Source organism: Diceros bicornis, chromosome 4, assembly GCF_020826845.1.
Source record: "Diceros bicornis minor isolate mBicDic1 chromosome 4, mDicBic1.mat.cur, whole genome shotgun sequence".
Classification (NCBI taxonomy): Eukaryota; Metazoa; Chordata; class Mammalia; order Perissodactyla; family Rhinocerotidae; genus Diceros; species Diceros bicornis.
The window spans coordinates 50,200,293-50,227,692 of NC_080743.1; the positions used below are offsets into that span (position 1 = coordinate 50,200,293).

Sequence of the window (27,400 nt, forward strand, 5' to 3'; positions counted from 1 at the left end):
TTTTGATGAGTTATACATTAGTAGGCGAGGGTTTATTTTTTCCTTATTTAAGGAGAAAATGTAATCTCTTGGAATGCCTTTACAATTCTTAACACCAATGTGAATCTTTCCCTCTAGAATATGGTAGATCTTTCACCTAAGAAGCTTTTAAAGTTAATGAAGAGTCAGTCATCATTTTTTACCTTGTTACTAATTAATAGTGCTTATACAATACAGTGTTATTGGAGATAGCATAGTGAATAATGTTTTGTTTGCATTTGATGTAGTCAGTTTTTTTTATGCTTTTTTTTTTGAGGAAGTGTTATTGGAGATAGAACAGTGAATAATGTTTTGTTTGCATTTGATGTAGTCAGTTTTTTTTATGCTGTTTTTTTCTTTTGAGGAAGATTGGCCCTGAGCTAACATCTGTTGCCAGTCTTCCTCCTTTTTTCTCCCCAAAGCCCCAGTAGATAGTTGTATGTCATAGTTGTACATCCTACTAGTTGCTCTATGTGGGACGCCAACTCAGCATGGCTTGATGAGTGGTGCCTAGGTCCGTGGCCAGGATCCGAACTGGCAAACCCCGGGCTGCCGAGTGGAGTGCGTGAACTTAACTGCTACGCCACCGGGCCAGCCCCTTCGGTTTTTAATATATTCTGATAAATGTACTGTCATTGAAGCGGTTTGGTCAAAGAGATCACTAAATGGAAGTTATTAGTGGCTGTAAGGACAGGTTTCTAAGTCATTATCGTTAAGAGTCACTTCCTGGAACACGTTATTTCAGCTTTTATTTTCCCATTTTTATAAAGCAGATTGAAGACCCAGAAGAACCAGAGCCCAAGAAAATCAAAGGGCCTTCCCCTGGAATACAGGACACACGTGAAGCAGAGGAGGGTGCCTTTGAGAGGAGTGAAGCTCCTGAGGATGTAATTCATTTCGTTTCTTATCTTCAATTGAGTTGAGTGGGGGGAAAAGTGAGAATTGCAAACTTTTAAATGTGCAATTCTCATCATTATTTTAGGAAATATCTTTGTCATCTGCATTTCTTGGAATCACATCTTTTGAGAGATTCAGCAGAACTTATATTTAACTTTCATCTTCTCTCTTGCTTCTTCTGTAGCGCATCCTTACATGCAGAAAAGCTGGTTCCATAATGCGGGAAGGAAGAGACAGAGTTGTGAACCTTACAGTCGACAGGACAGGCAGGATTCTTGCTTGCCATGTGAGTACTGGGCTTAGGAGAAAATAACAGACTAGGCTTTCCTGTCAGAGACTTGTTTTTCTTTCCTATTCAGTGTAGAGATCAATTTTTCTTTGGTCATATTAAGAATTCATTATATGGTACAGTGAGGATTCATAATCCCTTACTACTATTAGCATAAGAACAATAATGATTACTATTATTGTTATTATTAGCAACCATTTGTTAAATGCTTGCTTTTCTCAGCAATTTAAAAGCGTTAACTTATTTAGTCTGCAGAGTAATGCTGTGCATAGGAAGTGGTAGCCCCACTTTACAGATGTGACGAGAATCCCAGAGAGATTAAGTTGTCCAAGGTGATAGAACTTGTAAGGGAAGAAAGAGAAATGTTATTATTTAGTTCTTACTGAGAAAAAGCTAAATTACAATTTGTCTTTCCTGGACTTACATCAACTTTTTGCCTTTCTAGGGAACTGATTCTGTGCTAGAAGTGTTTTGTATCCTTTCCAAAGAGGAAATTCAGAAGAAAATGGATAAGAAGAGAAAGAAAGCTAGAAAGAAAGCCAAGTGTGTTTTCTTAATATTTGCTAATCATAAAGTATCCTGGGTGGGCCACATAGTACTGATAGAAAAACTGTGGCTTTTTTGAGGAAATATTTACTCTGTTACCAATTACTGTTAAAAGCTAGAGAAGATTTTGTGGAGTGCTGATAGTCCAGGTTTTAAATTTCTGCTCTTTAGTACAGTGTCATAACTAGCATGTGCCTAAGTCTTGATACTCAGAACCACATGGAAGTAGAAAGACAGATTTTTAAAAATAGCTTCTAAATGATTTAATTCTCAGAGGCTAGCAGTGTGTCTCTAATGACAGCAGACTCTGCAGAAGGAAGCTGGGTGGCAATAATGTTAACTTTTGGGACTGTGAGAAGAAAGACTGGTTGGACAGTTAATATAGTTGAAGTTTAGAGGCAATATAACCTTGAAATAGGTCATTACAACCATAGAAATCAGTTCCTCAATGGTTGAAATTGGTCGAGTCTCAAAAAAATAAAAAGTTATCTGACTTGGCAAATCTTTTGAGACCTTTGGTTTATTTCACACGGTTGGATTGATAAGTGCAAGATAATGGATTTTCTAAAAAGATCTGAGGTTAGAAAAGTTTACCAGAAACATTTCAGTGGAATAGTTTGAATTACAGAGAGTTGTCCCAGGAAATTTTATGAGCTGTTGTATTCAGAATCCATTTATTGAGGGTACCCATTAGATGGAATACTTTATGACGCTGTAGTTCACAAAGCATTACTGCGTATGCTACATTGTTTAATTCTCATGGTGATCTTGTGACTCTCCCAGGATCATACAGGTTGTTGATGTCAGAGCCAGAACTTGACTCAAGTAATAGCAAAGCTTGTTCTTTCTCACGAAAGTGATAGCATGATAGTCTTTTTTTTTCGCCTCTAGATTAAATTCTTGCAAAGGGGAGGAGGAAGACCTTGAAGTCAATGTTGAAATGACTCTGCAAGATGAAATCCAACGGGTGACTAATATCAAAACTTCTGCCAAAATTAAGTGAGTAAAAATGTAGTATCTGAGAGAACTATCTTAAGTATCGTAGAAATAGTAAGCTACAAAGTTAAGTTGACTTTTTCATGCTGGTCGTAAGCAGTCTATATGAATTATGTATTTGGAGACAGTGGTCATGGGACGCCTGTGTCACGCTCGGCTCCTACTGCCCTCATTGTGGGCCCACTTATTCATCATCTCATATTTGTTTTATTATAATAACCTTTTGTCTGTTTACTATTACTACCAATTAAAAAGAAAAATGTATACCCTGTGTTCTGAAAGAATTTAAGGTCATTTATGAAAAATGCATACACCAAAACAAGATATATGTCAGATCCAGTATCTGAGCCCAGGTTTCTTTGACTTAAAAGCTTATATTTGACTACCATCCAATACTCCGTGCACTCTTATTTGTAGAATTCTTTATACTCCTTCAAACTTTGTATAGATCGAGGACATTGCAAAGCCTTTCTCCTAGAAGAAGTTGACCTTGTGAGCTAAGATGGTAGCTAGAACATTTATGAATATTTTCTCCTGCAGATCCTTTGACTTGATTCATTCACCTCAAGGAGAGTTAAAGGCTGTCTTCCTGCTGCAGAACAACTTGGTGGAGTTATATTCTCTGAGTCCATCTGCCCCTACTCCTCAGCCTGTCAGGACAAGCAGAATTGCCATCGGGGGTCATCGCAGTGATGTGCGGACTTTGTCATTCAGCTCAGACAATATTGCCGTCCTTTCAGCATCAGCTGATTCCATTAAGATATGGAACAGGTGTGTGAAATGATGCTTTCTCTAGCTTTATCCAATAGCATTTTCTTCCCTTTAAATTAGTCTTTAGTACTCTTGATGGTTAGTTATTAGTTTCTTAAGGTCTTAAATACACTGAACTCAAAATGTATCTTCAGTGCATTTTGACCATAGGCCTGTGGAATTTACAGTAGGAAAAGTTGCCTTTTTAAATTTGGTGCAAAAAAAATGCAAGCTTATTCCGTGTCTGAAGCTTATAGCTGTACTTGGCTAGAGAAAAACACACAAACATCCTGCCTAAAGTAGGCTCTTAGTGCTGCCCAGTAATTTTCCCTTAATTTCTCATTCCTTACTTTCCTAGATGACTATTTCACACCTTCTTTTCCCTCTTCAAACACCTCTAGTATCTTTAAGCTGATGCCCTTGCTCCCTCGTTCACTGAAAAAATAGAATCATGTCAAAAACATTCATATACTCCCATTACATGTGCCGATTTAGATGCATCTCATCCACATGATCTGTTTTTCCTCCCACTACTATGTTGGTGCTCCTGACCAAAGTTAATCACTTGTGTATGAGGTTCCTTCTCCTCTCGCCTTCTAGCAATTTTCCTCCCTCTCTTGCATCATTAATTTTCCCTCTATTGAGTCATCCCATCAGCATACAGATATGCTGTAATATCTCCCTTCTTAAAAGAAATAATACCTTTCTCTCCTGATATCTTTCTCCAGTTATCTCCCCATCCTCTGATTCCTTTTCTCCATCCTTTCTTCATCTGTCTCCCACCAGGCTATTATTCCCCATTTCACCAAAATAGCTCTTGTTGTCTCATCAGTGATCTTCATGTTTCTAAATCCAGTGACCTGTAAGCTTCATTTGACACTCTCTCCTTGAGCTGATAACTTTCTCCTCTTTGACTTTCATTACTTCTCCTTCTTCTGCTGGCTGTTTTTCCTCAGTCTTTGCTGGATCCTGCTCACCTTTTGACCTCTAGATGTTGGAATACTTCAGGGAGAGTCTTTGGACCTATTCTCGATCTACACTCACTTTATGTGTTTTCTAGTCACATGGCTTTCTCTATGTCAATGCCACATAAATTTATATTTCTAGCCTTAGGCTCTCCCTGGACATCCGACTCATATATGCAAAGCTTTTGTATCACCACTTGGATGTCTAATTAGGCATCTCAAATTTTTATACATCCCAAACCATACTTGTGATCTTCATTTCTCCAACATTCTCCATACCTGTTGTTCCTACAGACTCCTCCATCTTAGTAAATAATTACTTCCTTCCAATTCTAACCCAAATCCGTGTAGCCATTTTTGATTCTCTCTCATATCCCATGTCCAGTTAATTAGCAAATCCTATCAGCTCTACCTTCAAAATTTATCCAGAATCCAGCAACATCTCATCACCTGTGCTGCCACCACCCAATTCGTACCACCATCATCTCTCATCTGGATTGTTGTAATAGCTTCCCGACTGATCTCCCTGCTTCCTTACTTGCCCCTCTGTAGTCTCTTCTCAACACAGCAGCCTATGTAATCTTTTTATAATGGAAGTTATGCCACATCCAATAGATGCTTCTCACTCTAACTAAAAGCCTAAGTCCTCACAAACCTTATCTCTTACTGCGCTCCCCTTTTGCTCCACTGGAGCCACACTGGCCTTCTGATTATCCTGTAAGCACAGCAAGAACATGCCTGTGTCGTGGCTGTTGTGCTCCCTAGTCTTTCTGCCTGGAGCCACCTTCCCTCCTTTCTCTCAGGCTTTCTCCCTGTCTTCTCATCAGATGGCAGTGCTGCTGTCCTCTTCCCACCCTTGCACTCTTTATCCCCTTCCCCAGCATTGTGTTTCTCCATAGCACCTGCACTCACCTGGTATACCAATATTTATTTGTCTCATTTCTAAAGAATGTTAAGGATGAGATTTGGGACTTCTGTTTAATTCACTGATATGTTTCCAGCACCTAGAATAGTACCTGGCATTCAGTAAATGTTTGTTGAATTAAGTGGGCATTTGATATATATTTGTTGAATGGATGAATGTTTATGGTGCAATAAAATGAACTTTACTTGTAGGGATCTATAATAATATGCTAATCAACTTGCAATCCTATGGGCTCACGTACTTCTTTGTGGTGGCAGGTTGGGCTCTCTTGAGCCCAGCAGATGCTTTTCTCTGCCCTGCTTGTGTATAATCTCTTCTTGAGGATTAGGAGGCCCTTACAAAGAAAGCAAAGTTAGGTGCCACTGAACATTTTCTCCCTACAATATAATTGGGTCTGTGCCCGGGATATTCATTCAGGCTTTGTCCTCTCTCATGTTGATCACTCAGTGTGGCTTAGTGTGTATTGAACATACTTGCTGACCTCTAAGATGCGGAAGCAGGTTCTCTCGACATACAAGTTCTTTATCCCTTCTTTCTTCCAGGTCTACACTGCAGTGTATTCGCACGATGACCTGTGAATATGCGCTTTGCTCATTCTTTGTACCTGGTGATAGGCAGGTGGTCATAGGAACAAAGGTAAACTGAGACTTTTTCTTGGGTGTTGAGGGGCTTTTCTACTCAATATTAAAGTTATTTGAGCAATCTGGTTCTTTTTTTTAGCATATTGGAAATGTATTAGAGCTGGATGAGAAAGTGTTAGTTCACTGCCCTTTTTTTGAGGTTTTTTTTTTAAGTTGTTTTCTTTATTTGTTTCTACAATAATCAAACCTTATGTCACATTATGAAGAAGAAAATTAAATCATAACCCTAACATAACTGTCATTAACATTTTGGTGAACAGCCTTTCGTGCATCTTTTATGAGTACATATATAATTGTGTTTTGAGAAGACCAGTGATAAAATACATGAAGTACCTAGCATTGTGCTTGGTGGATAGAAACATTCAGTAAAGACAGACTGATCATCAGGTCCTCATTCCCAGCTGCTAATCAGATTGGGAGATAACCGTGTGGGAATAAGCAGACATGGATTTGGATTCAGATTCTCTCCCTTACAAAATAGGTAATTTGGAGCAAGTCACCTAACTTCTCTTAGCGTGTGTTTCCTTATCTATAAAATGGGAAGATGACACTTTTTGATGGTGGCTGTTACATCAGATGGGCCTATGTTTGAATCCAAGCTCTTCCACTCACTAGCTGTGACCTTTGGGCAAGTTACTTAACCCTGTAAGCTTTGGTTTTCTCGTGTAAAATGATGTAAATTACCTGCCTCGCAGTAACAAAGCACTTAGCACAGAGACTGGCTCACAGGAAATAACTGATAAATAAGAGCTGGTAGCAGAAGTAGCAGTAATGGTAGTAGGAGCAGTAGTGAGAATAAAATGGGAGAAGGTCCATGGAATGTTTTGAAAAGTGCTTTGCAAGTATTTGTCATCTTTATCCCTCTAAACCAATGCCATATTTGCATGATTATATTATTGGAAAACCTATGTATCACAATGGATATTTTTTGCCCAGCAAAAGTGTAAAGTAAGCTGGAGAAGTTTTAGGGTCAATGTCAAGGAAAGAGCATTAAATTTCAGTTAAAAGTTTCCCTCATTTTTCATTCATTCTTTCAGCAAATGTCCATCTACTGTTTACTGTTGAGAAAGCATTTTGCAAATTGCTTCGAAGACTACCTGTATGACTAAACTACAATCCGTAGCCCAGTCTCTGTGCTAGGCAGTTAATGTACATTATCTCATTTAATCCCCACACCAACTTAGCGAGGTTGGTGATATAAACTCCATTTTACAGATGAAAAAACAGCCTCATGGAGATGAATTCACCAACAGTCACAGAGTTGGAAAGAGGCAGCCCTGGGACTCAAGTCTTTCTTCTTAACCCTCTTGCCACCATGTGTGCGGAAGGGCATCAGAGAGCAGGCTTTGCTGTTGTGTTTGTTCCATGCTGGCACCGCGACTGCAGCACATACAGAGTTTTAAAGAGGAAGCGTAGCTGAATGTTTCCTAAGCTACCACAATTTTTTTTTAAGTTCATTGTCCTCCCTAGCATCGTAGGTAGATTTGTATTTCTTATTGTCAGTGTATTGTAGAGCAGGAAACCTAAATTAGATGGAGAAGAGTTGGTTAAGGCAATTACTGTAGAGGATGGGCCACTTAGGACTGATTAAACTTTAAAGGTTTTTAGGTTTGCCGTTTGCTATTATGTTTATTCTGATATTTCCCTTTTGAAGTTGGGGAACCGTGAAAATGACAAGAGTCCAGTACTACAAGGTTGTCCTGTTCCATAGTGTACAGCATAGCAGCCCTGCCAAGGTTAACTTAACACGTCACTAGGGATTTAACAGCATTTATTCAGATAGGAAGTACAGAGCATGGAGCGTGGATTCCATTTCTAAGCAGTTGGCCGTGTTGTTGATGCTTGGTTATGAAATCTTTTCTAACCTGTGTAGGCATGAATCATGGAAGTTGTAGGTGTGCTCATGAGAGCTGTGCTCATTTTGTGTCTTCCATAGACAGGAAAGCTACAGCTTTATGACTTGGCCTCAGGAAATCTGCTGGAGATGATAGATGCACATGATGGAGCTTTATGGTCCTTGTCTCTTTCTCCAGATCAGGTAACTAAGCCAGATGTTAAGATATGGACTTCAGTACTCTGGCTGCATTTCCCATTTCTTATCTCAAGTTTTACTGCTGCCTAACAGATCTCTTTCAGGGTTTCTTTAAGGAAAGCCCACGTTTTATCTGATCTTTAGATTTCATATATGAGGCTATATTGTGCCTGATAATATGAATAGGTGTCATTGTGAAATGAGTTCTTGTTCAGCTGCTCTTCATCATCAGCTACATGAAATCAGACCCTCATGATTTTTTACCAGTGGTTGGTGATACCTCTTAAGAGAAAATATTTCCTTGGGCAACACAATGCAGAGGATAGAGTAGACTTTTCTGCTCCCCTTTTAGTCCATACATCTATGACTATGTAAAACTAGTGTTTTTTAGCAGATGTGTCAGCCTTTTCGAGTCAGTAGCAGTGTGCTTCCCTTCAGAGGAGTCACCCTGGAGAACTGTATACTTATTCTAGTAATGGTGCTCTTGCTCAGAACATTCTGAGATATTTTTTGACAATACCTTAAGAGATTGTGGCCTGTTCATTTAAATATTCCCAGTGGTGGCAAACCTTCATCCACTGAAAATAGATATTATTTTTGGAAAAAATAGAATATGGAATTTAGAATGGGTAATGCCATTTGGGGCAGAAAAAGCAGCATTTAAAATTTGAACAGTAATAACACCTTGCATTTGTCGAGTGTAGAGTGTTCTATCTTTTCCAAAGTACTTTCCCATCCATTATGTCATTTATTGTTACTTTTACAATGGTTTTATAAACCAGGTAGTCTTTATCACTACAACAACACTCAGTATCGTGGTAAGGTTGTTTCCCATGTTACAGACCTCTGACATGGCAGAATAGACACTTGAGATCTAGTTTTCTGACTCCATGTTCTATATACTTTGCACTAACACTGCAATGTGATGAGACTAATTTCCTTGGTACTGGAAAACAGTTTCAAACATACTTTAAGCAGGGACATTGCAGGAATAAATTTATACCCTTCTAAGGTGAATACTTGGAACAAACTTATTTAGATTATCCAGGCTATGTATATTTGTCAAACTGTTTTACTGCTTAATGGCAAATTCTTTTGACTGTTGCCTTCTTAGTTGGAGCAAAAAACCCCACAGTGTTCATTGAGTCTTTCTTCTGGTTGCTGAATAAAAGTATAACTAGAACTTTACCTTAGTTATCATTTGTCTACGTTAGTGTCTGCTAGGAATTCTCAGATAAGGTCTGGGGCAGTAGCCCCAAAAGAGCTATGAAAGGGATTAGGGAGAAACCACATTTTTCTTAATTCTTGTTCCATGCTCTTAAATAAAAATGGTTTTTTATACTATTTTGATGTCTTATCAAAGTTTCTGTACTAAAATATTTTTTAATTGAAATGTCATTTGATTTTCAGCGTGGCTTTGTGACAGGTGGTGCAGATAAAGCTGTCAAGTTCTGGGATTTTGAGTTGGTGAAAGATGAAAGTAGTACCCAAAAAAGGTGAGTAAAACATTTTTTGTGTCCTTTTTTTTTGGAGTGAAAGTGGGGAACCACCGAATGGACTTTTGACATGTGTATTTCTGTTGAGCTTCAGAGAGTTTTTGGAATTTTTGCCTCTGTAGAATACTCATTAATTTTTCTTGACGCTTTCTGTGATGCTAGACTTACTGTGAAGCAAACCCGAACCTTGCAACTAGACGAAGATGTTCTGTGTGTCAGTTACTCTCCCAATCAAAAGCTGTTGGCTGTGTCTTTGCTGGACTGTACAGTGAAAATTTTCTATGTTGACACTTTAAAGGTACAGTGGTCACTCCTGGGAATATTTTCTTTGTTTCTGACTGACCTTGAGTTGAGACTGTAAAGTGGCCTTGACTGTGCCCGGCAGTAGTATGTTTCTAAAAATTTGTGAGTGAATCAAGACATTGTAGGGGCACTAGGAAAACTAGAGTTTTACAAGAATCCTTTGGTCCAATTTTTTTGAATTTTGTTTAAAGCAAGTTATATTTCATGTGTTCAGAAAATCTGTGAACAGAAACTTTTATCATAGCCAGTAGTTCTAAGAGCATTGCTGGGTGTCCTGGGCAGTGATTCTACACTTGGCTGTACATCAGGATCATTTGGGTTGCTTTTAAAAATATGGATTACTGGGCCCTTTGCCCAGAGAGTCAGTAGGACTGGATTGAGCCTGGGAATATTGTGAAGCAAGTGTGCCAGAGTCTTTTCAGTAAGAGATCCAGAGAGCATCTCTGCCATATTCTGAGTGGGGCGGTAGGCTTCCGGGACATCGCTGGCGCCACTTGTTGCAGTGTTCTTGGCAAGTGCATGCAGGGTCTGTATGCTAGACATAGGTTCAAGCTGCCTTCACTGGTTTGTTGTCATCTTTGAAAATACAGACATAAAGCAATCCAGGACAGTTTTTAGCATTGTATTTTAAAGTTATATTTTAGATCCACATGTAATAAATTATGCCTATATTTTATACACGGACATGACTGACTTATATATATATTTTTTAATGTGTAGTTTTTTCTCTCGCTATATGGACACAAACTGCCTGTTATATGCATGGACATCTCTTACGTAAGTAAAATTTAAATAGTGTGTCAGTAACAGGTTGTCTTTTCTAAAGCACTTTCTTAGTTCTTGTCTGGATATCTTCATTTTAGAGTATTTATTTTTTCATTCTGTTGTATATCTGACTTTCTTCAAAAAAAAAACCTCATGAAGTAATATATATTATAATCACACCTTAAATATAAACATATATTACTTTAATGCTTTCAGAATATTTTCACAAATATCTGAATTAATCCTCATAACTAACTCCCTGTTGTGGATTCCCCAAATAGTATTTTGTTGTCTAAAATACTGTAATTGGTAGAGCACCCTAAAATATGAAAGACTTTAAAAAAAAAGCATCCCCCTTTATTCTGAAGGATAATATTGGTAAGGAAGATGGAACTTGGCTTTATATTTGGATATTTACAATATTTTGAACTACATATACTTTTAGTCTCTTAACCAAAATCATATTTTTGCAGTGTCTAGTTATATATTTAGAAACAGCGGCGTCCAGGTGAAAGGAATTGGCCCTCTGCTTTAGCTGTCTGGGATCAGTGCATTCACAGAATAAGTTGGTGTTAAAAAATATTTCAGATTTTCTTGTTATTTTGATAACCATTTGAACTAGGCATTGAAATAGGAAGGATAAGAGAAATAGTAATAGGGAACAGGTGATAAAAGTCTAAGTCATAAACATTCTAGTAGATTCTTTCCCAGCCTCACTTTTTCCTTTTCTTGCCCTCTTCCTCTCTCCCCCCAAATCCTATGACAGAGATTTTTTTTTTTTTTTGCCTATCTGTTTAACAAAGTAAATAGATAACCTACATCCAGGCACAACACTATCCTTGGAGCAGTACGAAAACATTTAAGCCACCGAGTTCTTGCTTTCACTTAAGAAGCTTTTAAAGTAAATCTGTAGGCAAAAGCAAAGAAGTAGGTGCTTTTGGTAGAGAGATGAAATTAATTTTTTGGCATTGATTTTAATGTTTTTGAAAGCAATGGGTTAAATGTTCTGGTTAGCTTTTCTTTATTCAATTTACAGAATTTCAGATAATCAAGTAGTGTTTTACCTGTCTTCCTCATAGGATGGAGCACTAATAGCAACTGGCTCTGCTGACAGGAATGTGAAAATCTGGGGTTTGGACTTTGGGGACTGCCACAAGTCTCTCTTTGCACATGATGACAGGTAGGTGCAGTCTTTTCTGGGACCTCCCTTTGAGTCACCTGTAAGTATCATCTCCCTTGAGCATCGTGTTTATTATTTAGTATTCTCAGTCATAAATTGAAAGTTCTACATGTAAATAATCAGACAGTCTAGAACTAGCTGTCCAGAAGCTATTTATGTGCATAAGGCTCTTTCTAATAATGTGGAATTGGATGACATTTGAATACTTCTCTCCCTTTTTAGTGTGATGTACCTACGGTTTGTACCCAAGTCTCACCTCTTCTTCACTGCTGGGAAAGACCGTAAGATTAAGCAGTGGGATGCGGACAAATTTGAACACATACAAACCCTGGAGGTAACCTCTTGCGTGCTTTGCTTGCTCAGTACTTAACTACTTTTTAAGATTGAGTGTTGATCCCCCACTAATGTAAGCAGATGGCTGTCTATGAGTAAGGTATTCTTACTCAGGCTTTTTGTTTCTGTTTTTTCTCTCTCCAGGGGCACCACCAGGAAATATGGTGTTTGGCTGTAAGCCCCAGTGGAGACTATGTTGTGTCATCGTCCCATGACAAATCTCTGAGACTTTGGGAGAGAACAAGGGAGCCTCTTATTCTTGAGGAAGAAAGGGAGATGGTGAGGACTTTAGGCTTGGTTACAAATGTGCTGGTGGGTGTGTGACATGCTGTCCCAGGTGAAGTCTGTCCAGTGCAGTCACACCTCAGTTGGTGCAGGTCCAAGAACCTCCAGGAGAAGTTTCCAAGACGGCTGTCGCCATTTCTGCAGTTAGGCAGAGACAGAGATGCCATTAAGGGATTGTATTTTGAAACAAGCAGATTCTCACTGTCTCATTTCACTTCCTGTGCAGACCATGTATTTCCTTTTAAATTAATTTATATCTATCTCTTGGCAGCAAAGGGAAGCAGAATATGAGGAGAGTGTGGCCAAAGAAGACCAACCAGCAGTAAGTAAATCTTTTGGGACCCCGAGATTGTGCCCTGTAATTATCTTATTGGGATTTACTGTAATTTTAAGAATTTCTAACGGAATCAGAACTGGGGCTACATGCTGAAGTCATCACCAGCTGATAAGGGAAGGAATCTGTGTAGTCCTTTTAAATTCAGCAATATATCCTGATTTTATGGGATAAATGATTGACCAAATTTAGTATTGAAGATTGTCATTCTGCCTTTTATTTTTTAAGGAGGTTTCAGGGAATTATTTCATTCCAAAATGAAATAATTTTCAAGAATGAAAATCAAAAGATTTGAGAAGTTGGGCATTCTCTTTAAACATTTGTAGAGCAGGCTATTCTTATGATAACGTATATAAAACAGTTAACATGGTGTCTGACTTACTAAGTACTCAATTAGTCGTAGCTGATAATACCGTCTTCTCATTGTCATAACACAGTAATGCCTGTTCTTTTATGGATATAAGATTAATTTATTGGCTTTTTAATGCCTGTCAATGATATTTTTCAAAGATCTCTCTGTTTCTGACAGGTTCCAGGAGAGACTCAAGGTGACAATTACTTTACTGGAAAGAAAACTATTGAAACGGTCAAAGCAGTAAGTTGATATAGAATATAGTATCTCATTTTTCAGTAGCATCCCGACTTTTTATTAAAAGCCTTTATCAACCAAATAGCCGTTTTGTGGGAAAAATTTCATGAAATTTATAGATGGGGATCATAACCTATGTTTTCCTCCCTTGTAACCAAGGACAAGAGTAGTGCTGAATCTGTTTAATCAGTACATGGTTTCTAGAAAGGAAAGCTTGATCTCCTGAAAGTAGCACCTTTCAAGTGTTGCTGGAAGCTGCTCTCAAGGTGTCCACATATGGTCTTACCTGAATCCGTGACACACAGTCTCCTCCCTGTAAATTAAAGAAAAAGAAAAGAAAAACCAAAGACGTCTTTAAATGCTGTTGGCATTCTATTGGCACATCTTTATTAAACTGACTCAAGCTATTTTATTTGGTAAATTTCTAGTCAGACCTCCCAGTTGCAGTGTTGTGGTATGATGGAGTGCGTTGTGATGATTTCTGTCCTTTATCGCCATCTGTGTAGGCTGAGAGGATCATGGAGGCTGTTGAGCTATACCGAGAAGAAACTGCAAAAATGAAAGAACACAAAGCCATTTGTAAAGCTGCAGGGAAGGAGGTAGGACAGTCCATTAAGTTCTCTCTGGGAAACATTTGTAAATAGAGACAATTCCTGAGAAGAAAACCACTGTTTCAGGATTTATTAACTCAGATCAGGAAATGAGATAAATGTAACAGAATTTTTTCTAATTCAGATATTAGAAAGCAGGAATTAAGGAACTGGGAGGAAGGAAGCTTGGTCTTAATAAAAAGAGAAGGATGGGAAATTATAGATTGAGGTGATTATTGTATTGAGTAGAAACTCATGCTCCTACTTTGGTTTGGGAGACAGGGTAACCATTTCAGATTTCTAGATGAAATGTATTGCCCAAACTCATTCGTAAGCACAATAGAAACTAAAAGGCCTGATAATTCTTGTATACTCTTTCAGTTTTTAGGGTCTCTATTTTCTCTTTTCAAAATGTAAAATACTGTTATCACCATACCTGTGAAGAGCACTATCAAAGTCCTGTTTTTTAATGACTTGATTTAATAATTTCTTCCTAGGTTCCTCATCCCATCAACCCCATCTTGATGGCTTATGGCAATATTTCTGTGAGTAGAATGTCTAACAGTTTCCCCTTGGTCATTCAAAGGTTACTTCAAGGACAAGAGAGGAAGTGAAGAGGCATTATGATTTGAGAATGGATGCATTGGAAAATACTTGTCTTTAAAATCTCTCTTGAATGGTGGAATCCTCTAGGATATTTTGTATTTCAAAAGGACCATTTTAGTGTACCTTTCAATTCAGCTTTTTTGGTTGGACTGAACTGGCATTCTTCTATTTTCTAGTGCTTATTTATGTTCAGTATCCAAAGCCCTCTGAAGATTCTGTTCATTTAAATGAACTTTGAAATTGAAGGTTTTAGAGGAAAAGTTGACATAAATCAGTCAGAGAAAGGAGGAGAGAGAGTGAGTAGTGGAAGAACGAATGCATATCTAGCAATCTCAGATTACTTAGTGCTTTATGTGTATGTCTCATTCATCCCAGTAATCATGAGTCAGTGCATCTTCATTTTATAGATAGGAAACTGGCCTGACTTATAGATAGAAGGTAGCATAGTTGGTAAGTGGCACAGCTGGATTATCAACCCAGATATGACTAACTCAAAGCCCATGGATGTCTTGCCATTTTTGAACAGTTTCTTAAGTGAGGGGGAGGTGTCCCTGTTTTTAGGAGACGGAAACTAGAGAGCTTCAGTAGAAACCAGCCAAGAGTATCTCTCATGCTGTTATGCTTCCTTTATAGCCTTCAGCTTATGTGTTGGAGATTTTTAAAGGAATCAAGTCAAGGTGAGTCCCAGTGCACAGTGATTATAATTTGTCTGCTAACATTTATCGAATGCTTGTCTAAACATGAAATAAATATAAATTATAATTGACAGTTATCTTCCTTATAGGTTTAACTATGGCAAAATTTTGATGGAAAATAATTCGTTATAATGTTCTTTTGAAGGTAGAATAGGAAGCTCTTCCTGAAGTATGAAGGGAGATGCTTTCAAGGACAAAGGCAGGATAGAGCTACTTTACATTGTAGGTAATGAATTAATCTGTAATTCAGTCAGAAGTACCAAATCGAAACATTCATGTTGTGTGTCCCTTTGGCTTATTTTCTGTGTACATACACAATTGGAATCGTACTGTTTGTATCCTGTTCTTTTTTACAGAATATTTCCTGAGCCTTTGCTCGAGTTACTGATATTCTTCAAAAAACATATTATTGAATTCACAATATTCCATTGTATGAATAATTACTACTGGATGTTGCTTTTTGTTTTTTGCTATTATCAATCCTGCTTCAGTGAACACCTTATTATATAAATCTTTGTCATTGTTATCATTTTTCTTAAGACGAGTCCTGGCAGTCTAATAACTGATCAATGGGCATGAGCTTTTAAAGGCTTATGTTGCTGAATTACTTTCCAGAGTGCTTGTACTGATTTTTACCAGGCTTTTAAAAATTCTTTGCCAGTTTGAGAGGCAGAAGGTGATATGTATTATTTTCATTTCTTTTGATTATTAATGAAATTAAAATTTTATCGTATTTGTTGGCCAATTATATTTTTTTCCTTGAATTTTCAAGTTTACTTTCCCTTTCTTCTACTCTTTAGTAGTTTCTCTTACTGGTTTTTGAGAATTTTTTATATCTGTTGTCATATATTTTTGGAATAATTTTTCTTGTTTGTGATTTACCTTTTGATTTTATTTATGATTTTTTGTGTGTGCATGTGAAGAAGATTAACCCTGAGCTAATATCTGTTACCAGTCCTCCTCTTTTTGCTGAGGAAGATTGGCCCTGAGCTAACTAACATCTGTCCCCATCTTCCTCTACTTTATATGTGGGACACCCGCCACAGAATGGCGTGATAAGCGGTGCACAGGTCCGCGCCCAGGATCCAAACCTGCAAACCCTGGGCTGCCAAAGCAGAGCGCACGAATTTAACCACTATGCCACCAGGCCGGCGCCTGTTTATGATTTTGACCTACTGAAAGTTATTCTTTTTTCATAACAAATCTCAGTATCTAAATATATGCCTTGCAGGAAATAAACAGGACCTATCTGAGGATAATGATGAAACTTCACTAGAGATTGTAGAGGAAAATTTAAATCAATGGAGGTACTATGCATTCCTAGATGAGAGGATTCTGTGTTTTAAAGATTTAGTTTTTCTTAAACTAATTTATAGGTTTGTGATCCCAGTTGAAATCCTCTTGAGATTTCTAATTGGAATTGATGAAACGATACTAGAACTAGTTCAAGAAAAGTAAAACTAACTAAACCAGAACAAGAGGGAGCTATTCTAGATTAAAAAGCTACAAAATTAAAATAGGCAGGATTGTTGTCAGAATCGATCGATCATCAAAACAGACTTGAAAGCCCTGAAACAGACTCTTATCAATAAGGACTCAGTATGTGGTAAAAGAAGTATCATATGAAGATGGAAAATTCAACAAAAAACTTTGGAGATTGGTTATCTGGAAGAAAAAGAGTTAGATTCTTCTACCATGCCATGGGCCAAAATGCATCACGTGGATTAAAATGTTAACTATAAAAAAACATTGAAAAGAGAGAACCATCTAGAATATAAATGAATATTCAATTTAACTCTGAATGGATAATATCTATTCAAGTAGAAGAGAAGTAGAAAAAATAGCGGAAAAGATTTAAAAATTGACCATGTTAAGAAATGTGGCATTTTTAATGTTAATTTTTTTTCTTCTTCAGTGAGCTGGAAGAATCTCTGCTTGTGCTGCCTTTCTCTTACGTCCCAGACATTCTTAAGCTCTTTAACGAATTCATCCAGCTGGGCTCTGATGTTGAACTTCTGTGCCGATGCCTCTTCTTTCTCCTCAGGTAACATCCCTTTGCACAGAATCCCATGTCTACTCAGCAGAGCTGCTCTAGTCCTATAACTGAAGGTCTCAATGCTTTGAGATTAAGAAAGCTAATAATGTATCAGATTCAGAGACTGTTACAGAATTTCATTGCTGCCTGACATAAATTATTTCTTATCTTTTGGAATCAGTCTTACCCTTAAAACAAGGGTAGTGATGGCCTACCTCTTTCATGTGAGACAACCCATTGCTTAGGAATGCGTAATCAGGCACAGGTCTCCAGGTTGGCGGCCAACATGGTAGCTCTGGTTCCAGTCAGTTCACTAAGAGCCCATTACTGAGTGGCCAGTTTGCCTCATTTGTTTCTTTTTCACTGTTTAGTTTAAGCAAAATGGTTTTGTTTTGTCCTCATAACAGCATTTTAAGGAATAGTGGATTTATTTTCCAGGTCTCTAATGGTACGAATGGAAAAGTAAGGGCATATATAGAGGGAATTAGAAACATAAAGAAAATATGTTCATTAGACTGTATTTTTACATATGAAGAATTCTTGTTATTATGTAATTGAGAAGAATGTATTTACAAAGGCTTAAGAATAGATTCTTCTTATCTCTCAGTCTCTGCCCCTCGTTTTCAAGCTGTTGTAGCTGGGAACAGGAGTGGAGACCAATTGAACATTCCTTAAAATGCTGTTATGAAGACAAAATAGAAACTGGTCAGCCAATACCAAATAGTTGAAAAAAAAAACAGGTATATTGAGTGAATTGGCATTGGGTGAATTGGCCTGTTTTCATGATTCTTAACCCTCCATTCCTTTTATGCTATCAGTGTAATACCAAAAGAAGAACAATGATATGTTAATATTATGCTGTGGTCATATTTATACTTTTGAGCAAGGTGTGAGGACATAAATTCATCCTCAACAATATTACTAACAATTTCTTATTGCTATGGCATATGTGCTGTTGAATCAGGGTTACTGGTCCTAAGAGAAACACCATGAATACTTCTAACATATCAGAGGGTTGTAGATGGTTACTGCCTCACAGGTAGATATGGCAAGTCACAATTGAGGGTGGGGGTGAACGTGGAGATTAAAGGAGCGTGGTTTCACCAAGGGCATCTTGGTACTCCAGGTCAGAATCTGGCTCTCTGGTTGATGATTACCTCTTTTTTGCTGTAGTTTCATTAGAAATATTAATAAATCTTTGTTGAGTTAGCATTTCTTAGAAGGTTCATTTTCTCACTGAGCTTCCCATAAAATACCACTGTCAAAATCTATGGCGACCTGGTAGATTGCTCTGAAGAGTCAGGTTTGCAAATGAGTTGAATGTGTTATAATTCAGGATAATATTTTAAAAATTGTCATCAGAATAAACTGAACAGTAGGGAAGGAACTCTTTTTTTTCTTTTTTGAGGAAGATTGGCCCTGAGCTAACATCTGTTGCCAATCTTCCTCCTTTTTTCTCCCCAAAGCCCCAGTAGATAATTGTATGTCACAGTTGTACATCCTTCTAGTTGCTCTATATAGGATGCCGCCTCAGCATGGCTTGATGAGTGGTGCGTAGGTCCATGCCAAGGCCCAAGGTGAACCCTGGGCCACCAAAGTGGAACATGTGAACTTACACTGTGCCATCAGGCCAGCCCGGGGAAGAAACGTCTTTAGTATTTTTTGCTAGAAGCATTTCTGTACTCCCATATGGTAAAATGAATTTTTTTTTTTTGCTTTGATATTGTCTATTTGCTATTTCTAGAAGGGGATAAGTAAAGCCAGAACCACTACCTCTCTTTGTAACCTGACTCTGTTGTATTTTTCTATTAGGATTCACTTTGGGCAGATCACTAGCAACCAAATGCTTGTGCCAGTCATTGAAAAATTAAAGGAAACAACTATTTCAAAAGTCAGGCAAGTCCGCGTAAGTATCTTTGTAGAAGTACAGTCACGAGGGGAAAATCCTAGTGTGTGTGTAACTTAGAAGTAGTGTAGTGTGCTGTGCTTTGTCTTTGGCAATATTGAGCAGACATCTGTATTTGAGATAAGATTTTCATTGGAGCTGGTAGGAATAGGAAAAAAAACAAGACAAGACCTTAGACAGGGAGGGATGAGGAACAACACCTGCAGCATCGGTTCCCCTGACTCACGGAGGCTGCTCTGGTGAACTAAAGTGGGAGGAAGTTTGTCTAATCTTTCCTCTATTCCTCTCCAGGATGTTATCGGCTTCAATATGGCAGGTCTTGATTATCTCAAGAGGGAATGTGAGGCAAAAAGTGAAGTTATGTTTTTTGCTGATGCTACCAGCCACTTGGAAGAGAAGAAGAGGAAGAGGAAAAAGAGGGAGAAGCTAATTTTAACATTGACTTAGAACCCAAATGCGGTACCTTTTTCTGCTTTTTCTTTAAGAAAAAACTTCCAAATTAACCAGCACTAGAGTTGCTGTCAACTTAAAAATAACCAGGTAACAGAGTTTTTCTTGTTGCAGAAGATTTCAGGATATGGTTCCCTGCTTTGCCTGAGGGAATTCCAGCGTGGGACTGTGGGCTCCATTTCTTGGACTGAACCATAGGATTAGTTTAAAATCCTTCTGTGCCCTCAAAGATTCAGCCCTGCAGGAGTTGTTCCCTTTCTATTCTAGCAGAAGGCAAAGAATTTTTTTTAACTAGGCATTTGTTTTACTGGACTTGAAATTATGATTTCAAAAGTTTTTCTTTTTTTTTTAAGGCAGAAGATTTGTTGGTTGATTTGTTATTCTTTGTATTAGGTTTTACCTCCCACTGAGACAATCAGGTACACGATTACTCTCTGCCCATTAATGCAGAATCATGGACTTACAGAGCTGAAAAATACTCTAAAAATTATCTAGAACAGCCTCCTTAAACTTAACCTCTTGCAAGTTGTTCTATCTGTATATAAAGATATCCTAATTGCTAATTGTTTATACTTCTCTAAATAAAACAGTTGTTTCTAATTACAGCATAGTCCCTAAGATGCCTTGCTGGGCTTCTGAGTGATTGATACTGTGTGTGTGTGTGTGTGTGTGTGTGTGTGTGTGTGTGTGTGTGTGTGTAGGTGGGAATGTTTTAGGAAAAGATATTGACGCATACTTGTAGGCCAGGGGTTTTCTTTTGTGGGAAGTTTTTAAGTTACTAATTCACCTCCTTGTTATAGTTCTAGTCAGATTTTCTGTATCTTCTTTTGTCAGTTTCAGTAGCTTGAGTCTTTCTATGAATTTGTCCATTTTGTCTGAGTTGCTGTGTTGTAGTGCTACTGTTTTCTTGCCAGTCTCAGAGCTCCAGGTCTTGTGGCTTGGCTGTCTGTCCCAAGCACAAGTCTATGATTGTTCCTAAGCATAACAGTCACTGAAGTGAGGTAAGGAATATAGTGGTGTTATTTGTTGGGCAGAATAAGAGTCAGAATTTTGGCATTGAGTTCCTAAGGCTTAACTAGGAAAAGGCAAGAGAGTAAATTGTGGATTCGAAGTGCTTTCCAGTTGGAAGAATCAATCTTTTCTTTAGGCAGCTGTTCCTGCCACCAGGGAGAGGAGTTAGTTACTTAATTCTTGAATGATATCTTAATACTTGAGTGAACAAAGGCTGAATCCATATCTTGTTTGTGCTTCTTGGAGTTGTTCATAAGAACATAAAGAAATGGCAGCATTTTCCATTAACATTTTTGATGATTTTCAAACCAAAACAAGTTCCAGGAGGGCACTCCACAAGTATATTTTTTAAAAGTGCTGCTTTCCCATAGTTTTGCCACCGTTTAAGATTAACAATACCAGGGGATTTAAAGCTGTTTCTGTCTAAGTGTTACACTAATCAAAGAGAAGGAGAACTTGTGATAGATGAAGTGATGAAGTACCTGAGTTATAACTTTTGGTCAAAATACTTGAAACTCCTTAACCCTAAAGGTTTGAGGTTAACCAGTGAGTTAAAAAGTAAAATTTAAGCCAAGCAGATTTCTAGTCATTAAGTCAGCATTTATTGGCTTAGCCAGCCGTTGGCTATATTAATCCTTAATACAGAAACCATTTAATGAATAATATCTCTTGCAAATCATGCTGTAGTACCTGTAGAAGCCTATAATGCCATAAAGAAAAACCTCATGAAGGGTTTAAGAGTATAACATCTTATCTTATTTTATATAGATATAAAATATGTATAAATCATACATAATATATGTCTATTATATATAAATTATATATGCATATTATATATAATATATATTTTATTATTGTTATATATTATATATTATTTATAATATATATAATTTATAATATATATTATATAATATATATACATATGTATCTGTCTCCATGTAAAGAAGATAAGCTTAACAATTTTGAGATTCCTGGCTAGAAGTTAGGTGCTTGGTATACTCGGTATTAAATTGTTTCTCAGTGGCAAGTGTTGTAGGTCTAGTTCATCCCAAAGAAACCTCGTAAATCCAGCAGAGAATATATGATAATGACCATGGAGGTAGTGGTGTCTGTCACTGGGACCAGGACTATATCTGGGGTTCCACTTACCGATCAGATGTAATCGATGCACCTGCTCAGTGCAGCCTTTCTAGGCCACACCAGACGGGAGCTTAGGAAGAAGCCTCCTGTCCTACATACACCATCCACAATTCGCCCCCTTTCCTTACAATTTAATCCTGAGTTTTGAGATGAGACTGAGGTTCCTAAGGGTAACATCCCCTTATATTCAAAGTGCTATCACTTTGTTTCTGAGGTGTTGTGGGATCCGAGCAGCTCTGCCATGTTGTTAGGACAGAGCCCACGTGGTCCAACAGTCAGGGCCCGACCCTTGTTAGGACCTAGCACTAGTTGCCCTTGTGTAGTCCCTTCCCGCTGAATGTGGGCTGGACCTGTTGACGGGCTTCTGAAGAACAGAGTAGAGCAAATGTAATGGGATGCTCTTCTAGGATTAGGGTATGAGACACTGTGACTTCTGCCTTGCTCATGCTCTCAGGCTCTTCATGTGCTGTGATGAACCGAGCTGCCATGTTGTGAGATTCCCTAAGGAGAGGCCCACATGGCGAGGAACTGAGGGCCATCTCCAGACAACAGCCAGTGAGAGACCGAGGTCCTCAGTTTAACAGCTGCAAGTGTCAACTTAGAAAAAAGAAGCAATTGCAAAACAAAAGGAGAGCTTTTATTTGGAGTCTCAGAATTGCAATTCGGGGAGCACAGGTTCCGGCAGCAGCCAGAAAAGTGTCCCCCCAAGGAGTAAACTCAGGAGTTTTTATTAGCAACAAGGGGAGCCCAGAACAACCACCTCAGTTGTTTGTCAGGGAGGGTCAATTTGTGTTACAGTTCCTTGGCTTACTCAAGTATATCTTGTTGCTACCCGAAAAGTATATTTTTGCACAGTTCCTCAGAAAGTCCCTTCTCAGCAAATAACTCCCTTTTGGCAAATTAGCAAGGTCAGCACAGTTTCATATTTTTTTTAAACAAGATGGAGTCCAGGGTACAAAATGGAGTCACTGTTGTCAACTTGTTTCACACAAGGAACTGCATCCTGCCAATGACTGCCTGAGTGAGCTGAAGGCAGAGTCACCCTAGGTAAGCCTGAGTATCCAGTGCGCTGTGCCTGGATTCCTGACCCACACAAGCTGTGGGATCATAGGTGTGTGTTGCTTTAAGCCACTGAGTTTTGGGGTAATTTATTGCATAGCAACAGATAACTACCATAGCTTCTATAGAACTAATTACCTAACCTGGTTATGTTTCAGATTCCTCATCTATGAAATGGGCACAATAGCGCCTGCCCTCACAGAGCTCTTGTGGAGTGCTTACTGGCTCCAAGTAAACAGAATATGTTACTCTTGTTACTGTGTGCCACTTAAAAGATATAAAATTACAGAATGATTCCAGTGTACACATTAATAGAAGAGATTGGAAAGAAATAGACTAAAATGTTATCTGTGAGCTCTGGGTGATACTACAGAGAATCTTTACAAGAGACGTTTGTCTTTAAAATGAAAGAATAATTACAATAAGCATCTTTTAATCTCTTTAACTCTGTGATAATACGAACAAAGAGGCATAAAGGCAACATCACTTAAGACATTTTTTCTATTAGGTCAATTTATGAAGTTACTTTTTTTTTTTTTTTTTTTTTTTTTGTGAGGAGATCAGCCCTGAGCTAACATCCGCCAAGCCTCCTCTTTTTTTGCTGAGGAAGACGGCCCTGGGCTAACATCAGTGGCCATCTTCCTCCACTTTATATGGGACGCCGCCACAGCATGGCTTACCAAGCAGTACTTCGGTGCGCGCCTGGGATCCGAACCAGCGAACCCCGGGCCGCCGCAGCGGAGCGCGCGCACTTAACCGCTTGCGCCACCGGGCCGGCCCCTATGAAGTTACTTTTGATAAATTTATGCCAACAGAAATTATGAATCTTTATTTGAAAGCTATTCGGTAGTCTTCAGAAATCTCCAGCTAGAGGTGCAGACTTCACCACTGCTCAGTTTGGGATAACTTCTGAAAGTCATGGACTAGAACTGAGATGAACCATGCCTTAATTCAGTGGTTCCCAAAGTATATTCCAAGATCGTTAGGGATCCCCAAGACCCTTTCAAGAAGTCTGCAAGGTCAAAAATATTTTCAAAACAATATTAAGATGTGTGCTAGGTTGATTACTGTCCTCCAAAAATTCATGTCCACCCAGAACCTGTGAATGTGACCTTGTTTGGAAATAGGGTCTTTACAAATGTAATTGGTTAAGATGGTCTTACTAAAATCCAATGACTGTAGCCCTTATAAGAATGCCATGTGAGGACACACGGAAGGAGGCCGTGTGACAACAGAAGCAGAGGTTGAGACTAGAGTGATGCAGGTACAAGCCAAGGAAAACCAAGGATTCTGGCTGCCACCGGAAGCTAGGAGAGAGGCATGGAACAAATTCTCCCTCAGCCTCCAGAAGGAACCAACCCTCTAACACCTTGGTTTCAGACCTCTGGCTTCCTGAACTGCAAGAAAATAACTATCTGTTATTTTAAGCCACTCAGTTTGTAGTAATTTTTTATGGTGGCCCCAGGAAACTAATAGATTTTGATACCAGAAAGTGGTGTGCTGCTGTAACAAATACCTAAAAATGTTGAAGTGGCTTTGGAATTGGGTAATGGCTGGAAGAACTCTGAGCCCCTTGAGAGAAAAAGTCTGGATTGCCTTAAAGAGACTGTTGGTAGAAATATGGATGTTCAAAGCAATTTTGGTGAGGGCTCAGAAGGAAGCGATGGGGACAGTAGAGAAAGCTTCGATCACCTTGGAGAATTTCTATATCATCATGAACAGAACATTGATAGAAATGTGAACATTAAAGGTGCTTCTGGTGAGACCTCAAACAGAAATGAAGAACATGTTATTGGACACTGGAGGAAAAGTGATCCTTGTTATAAAGTGGCAGAAAACTTGGCTGAATTGTGTTCTGCTTTTGGGAGAAAAAAAAATGAACTTGAATTTTTAGCTGAGGTTTCCAAGCAAAAAATGGAAGATGTGGCCTCGTTTCTTGCTGCTTAGAGTAAAGTGCAAGAGGAAAGAGACAAATTGAGGAAGGAACTGGTCAGCAAAAAGGAACCAGAACATGATTATTTGGAATATTCACAGCCTATCCATATTGCAAAAGATGCTAAAGCATGCTCTGGGGAGATCAGTAAGGGTGTGGCTGGAAAACCTGCTGGAGAGGTTAGATTTGTGACCATGGATACCATCAACCATCTCAGCAGAAGCCAGGAATAGAGATGCAGTTATCCAGGAAGGATCTGTGGAGGACCCTCGTCTCTAATGGCACGGACCCCCTTGACATCCACGGAAGTACGACAGGTTTTTGAGAATGTTATATCAGCAGAAACGCTGCCAGCTTGGGCTGACGGGGACAGAGACAAGACAAAATGAAGGAAGGCTGCCAGACTTCTGGGATTCTATAAATAGGAAATTTGCTGCCTGGAGGATAAGACAGTGTCCCAGGCTGAGGATGGAGAGGGTTGGGCCAGCAGGGCCTCTGAGGGTCTAGAGATTGGGGCTGGTGAAGACTTTGAGGGCCCAGGGGGCAGATCAAGCCCCAGATGATGATTCTCAGCCCTTGAAACCTCATGAAATTTGCCCTGCTGGGTTGCAAACTTGCTCTAGACCAGTTTATTCCTTTATTCCTTCCATTTTCTTCCTTTTGGAATGGGAATGTCTATCCTGTGCTTGCCCCACTGTTGTATTTTGCAAGCTGACAACTTGTTTTCTAGTTTCACAGGTCCACAGATGGAGAGAAAACCAGGATAGGTCATACATACCAGAGTCTCATCCATACCTGATTTAGATGATGAGATTTGAAACTTTTTGAGTTGATGCTATTTAGTTAAGAGTTTTGGATTTAGCATTAATCCTGGAATGGATGAAGACTTTGGGGAATGTTGGGATGGGGTGACTATATTTTGCATGTGGGATGGATATGAATTTTAAGGGACCATGAGAGTAGAATGTACTGGGTTTGTCTCCACAAAATTCATGTCTACCAGAACCTGTGAATGTGACCTTATTTGTAAATAGGGTCTTTAAAGATGTAATCAAGTTAAGATGAGGTCATTCAGGATTTGGGTAGCCCCTAAATCCAATGTGTTGGTCTTATAAGGAGAGAGATGCACACAGAAATACAGTTACGCGTCACTTAATGACGGATACATTCTGAGAAGCGCATTCTTAGATGATTTCGTTGTTGAGTGAACATCATAAAGTGTACTTACACAAACCTAGATGGTGTAGCCTACTACACAGCTAGACTATATGGTACTAATTAATCTTCTGGGACCACCGTCGTATATGCAGTCCGTCGTTGACTGAAACATTGTTACGCGGTGCACGACTATACACAGGGAAGAATGCCATTTGAGACAGAGGCAGAGATTGGAGTGTTGCGGCTATAAGCCAACTAACACCAAGGATTGCTGACAACCATCAGACTTTGGGAGAGAGGCATAGAACAAATTCTCCTTCAGAGTCTCTAGAAGGAACCAACCCTGCTGACACCTTGATTTTGGACCTCTGGCCTCCTGACTGCAAGCTAATAAATATCTGTTGTTTTAAGCCACCTGGTTTGTGGTACTTTGTTATGGCAGCCCTAAGAAACAAATACAGATTTGTTACAGCAGCCCTAGGAAACTAATTTGCCTTTTTCTCTCGTGCGTACAGTGGAGTTTTCCAGAGGCTGTATCATGTGTGATATGGTGACAGACTGAATACAGAGCAGATGGGAGAATCCAACTATATTCTACTAAGCCTGCCATTAAAGAGATTTGCAAAAATGTAAAACAGTGCCCTTCTTAATAAATTTGTGTTTTGGAAAATAGTTATTTTTCATTAAAAATCTGTGTTAATATACTGGGTTTATTGTTGTTTTTACATAAATTTAAAATTTTTCCCAGGTTTAATTCTAATTTGTTATATGTGATAGATATGACTTACATAAACCAAAGCTCTTTGGGATCCTCAATGATTTTTGAGAATGTATAAGGAATCTTGTGTCCAAAACCTTTGAGAACCACTGGCTTACTTGTTAATTCTCAAGTCCAGAAGGGCATCCTGGGGTTTGTGTTTGTGCTCCTGCTTTTTGGAAGGTCAGCTCAAGACTGAAAACAGCTCTTAAAGAATGGACTTGAGAATCACATGGAAGTAGGTTAGATTTACTTGTTCTACTTAAGATTCTCTGAGCCTCAGTTTCCTTATTGATAAAGTGGGAAAAAATATCTTATATGTATGGTATGAGGATTAGTGTGAATGTATATAAAGGGATAGTTATTATAGTTATTAAAAGCAAATATTTCCATTCCACCAGGCTAAGTGGCTCATTGTAAGAAGTGGGGAACAAACATGAGGTCTAAGGCCTGAAATTTGGTTAACAATCAAATTCCCATTTGTTACTTACTGGACCTAATGAGGAGAAACTTTACGAGACATGAAGACTCCAAGTGTAGAGGAAGAAATTGTAGAAATCCTCTGGATCGTGGGATTTTGTTTTTCCTGGGGAAAATCTTTTAATCTCTTATCATAATTGCTGCTTGTTAAAACTGGTAAAATACTCATTAAGGACTATGATTTTGATGACCAAATGATTTGTATCATAAACTCAGATAACATTTTAGAATCAGAA

General features: G+C 38.6%; 2 protein-coding genes across 5 annotated transcripts in view; one reads left to right on the plus strand and one right to left on the minus strand.

The window, feature by feature from the left end:
- WDR3 (WD repeat domain 3) overlaps positions 1 to 20,231 on the plus strand; it is a 30,734-nt gene extending 10,503 nt beyond the window's left edge. For 2 of the 4 annotated variants that reach the window (XM_058538911.1, XM_058538910.1), the window contains exons 7-27: positions 789 to 905; positions 1,100 to 1,201; positions 1,650 to 1,747; positions 2,642 to 2,749; positions 3,287 to 3,517; positions 5,929 to 6,022; positions 7,964 to 8,065; positions 9,470 to 9,555; positions 9,718 to 9,853; positions 10,579 to 10,635; positions 11,703 to 11,803; positions 12,026 to 12,137; positions 12,281 to 12,415; positions 12,693 to 12,743; positions 13,285 to 13,350; positions 13,851 to 13,943; positions 14,432 to 14,479; positions 15,174 to 15,217; positions 17,151 to 17,279; positions 19,083 to 19,176; positions 19,468 to 20,231. In XM_058538911.1, the coding sequence (XP_058394894.1) occupies positions 789 to 905; positions 1,100 to 1,201; positions 1,650 to 1,747; positions 2,642 to 2,749; positions 3,287 to 3,517; positions 5,929 to 6,022; positions 7,964 to 8,065; positions 9,470 to 9,555; positions 9,718 to 9,853; positions 10,579 to 10,635; positions 11,703 to 11,803; positions 12,026 to 12,137; positions 12,281 to 12,415; positions 12,693 to 12,743; positions 13,285 to 13,350; positions 13,851 to 13,943; positions 14,432 to 14,479; positions 15,174 to 15,217; positions 17,151 to 17,279; positions 19,083 to 19,176; positions 19,468 to 19,623 (2,160 nt within the window). In that variant the 3' untranslated portion in view covers positions 19,624 to 20,231. The remainder of the gene's footprint in view (positions 1 to 788; positions 906 to 1,099; positions 1,202 to 1,649; positions 1,748 to 2,641; positions 2,750 to 3,286; positions 3,518 to 5,928; positions 6,023 to 7,963; positions 8,066 to 9,469; positions 9,556 to 9,717; positions 9,854 to 10,578; positions 10,636 to 11,702; positions 11,804 to 12,025; positions 12,138 to 12,280; positions 12,416 to 12,692; positions 12,744 to 13,284; positions 13,351 to 13,850; positions 13,944 to 14,431; positions 14,480 to 15,173; positions 15,218 to 17,150; positions 17,280 to 19,082; positions 19,177 to 19,467) is intronic. The other 2 variants (XM_058538912.1, XM_058538913.1) reach the window with 2 other exon arrangements.
- A 6,949-nt stretch (positions 20,232 to 27,180) lies between these two features.
- SPAG17 (sperm associated antigen 17) overlaps positions 27,181 to 27,400 on the minus strand; it is a 194,160-nt gene continuing 193,940 nt past the window's right edge. The window contains exon 48 of the mRNA XM_058538916.1: positions 27,181 to 27,320. Within this exon, the coding sequence (XP_058394899.1) occupies positions 27,181 to 27,320 (140 nt within the window). The remainder of the gene's footprint in view (positions 27,321 to 27,400) is intronic.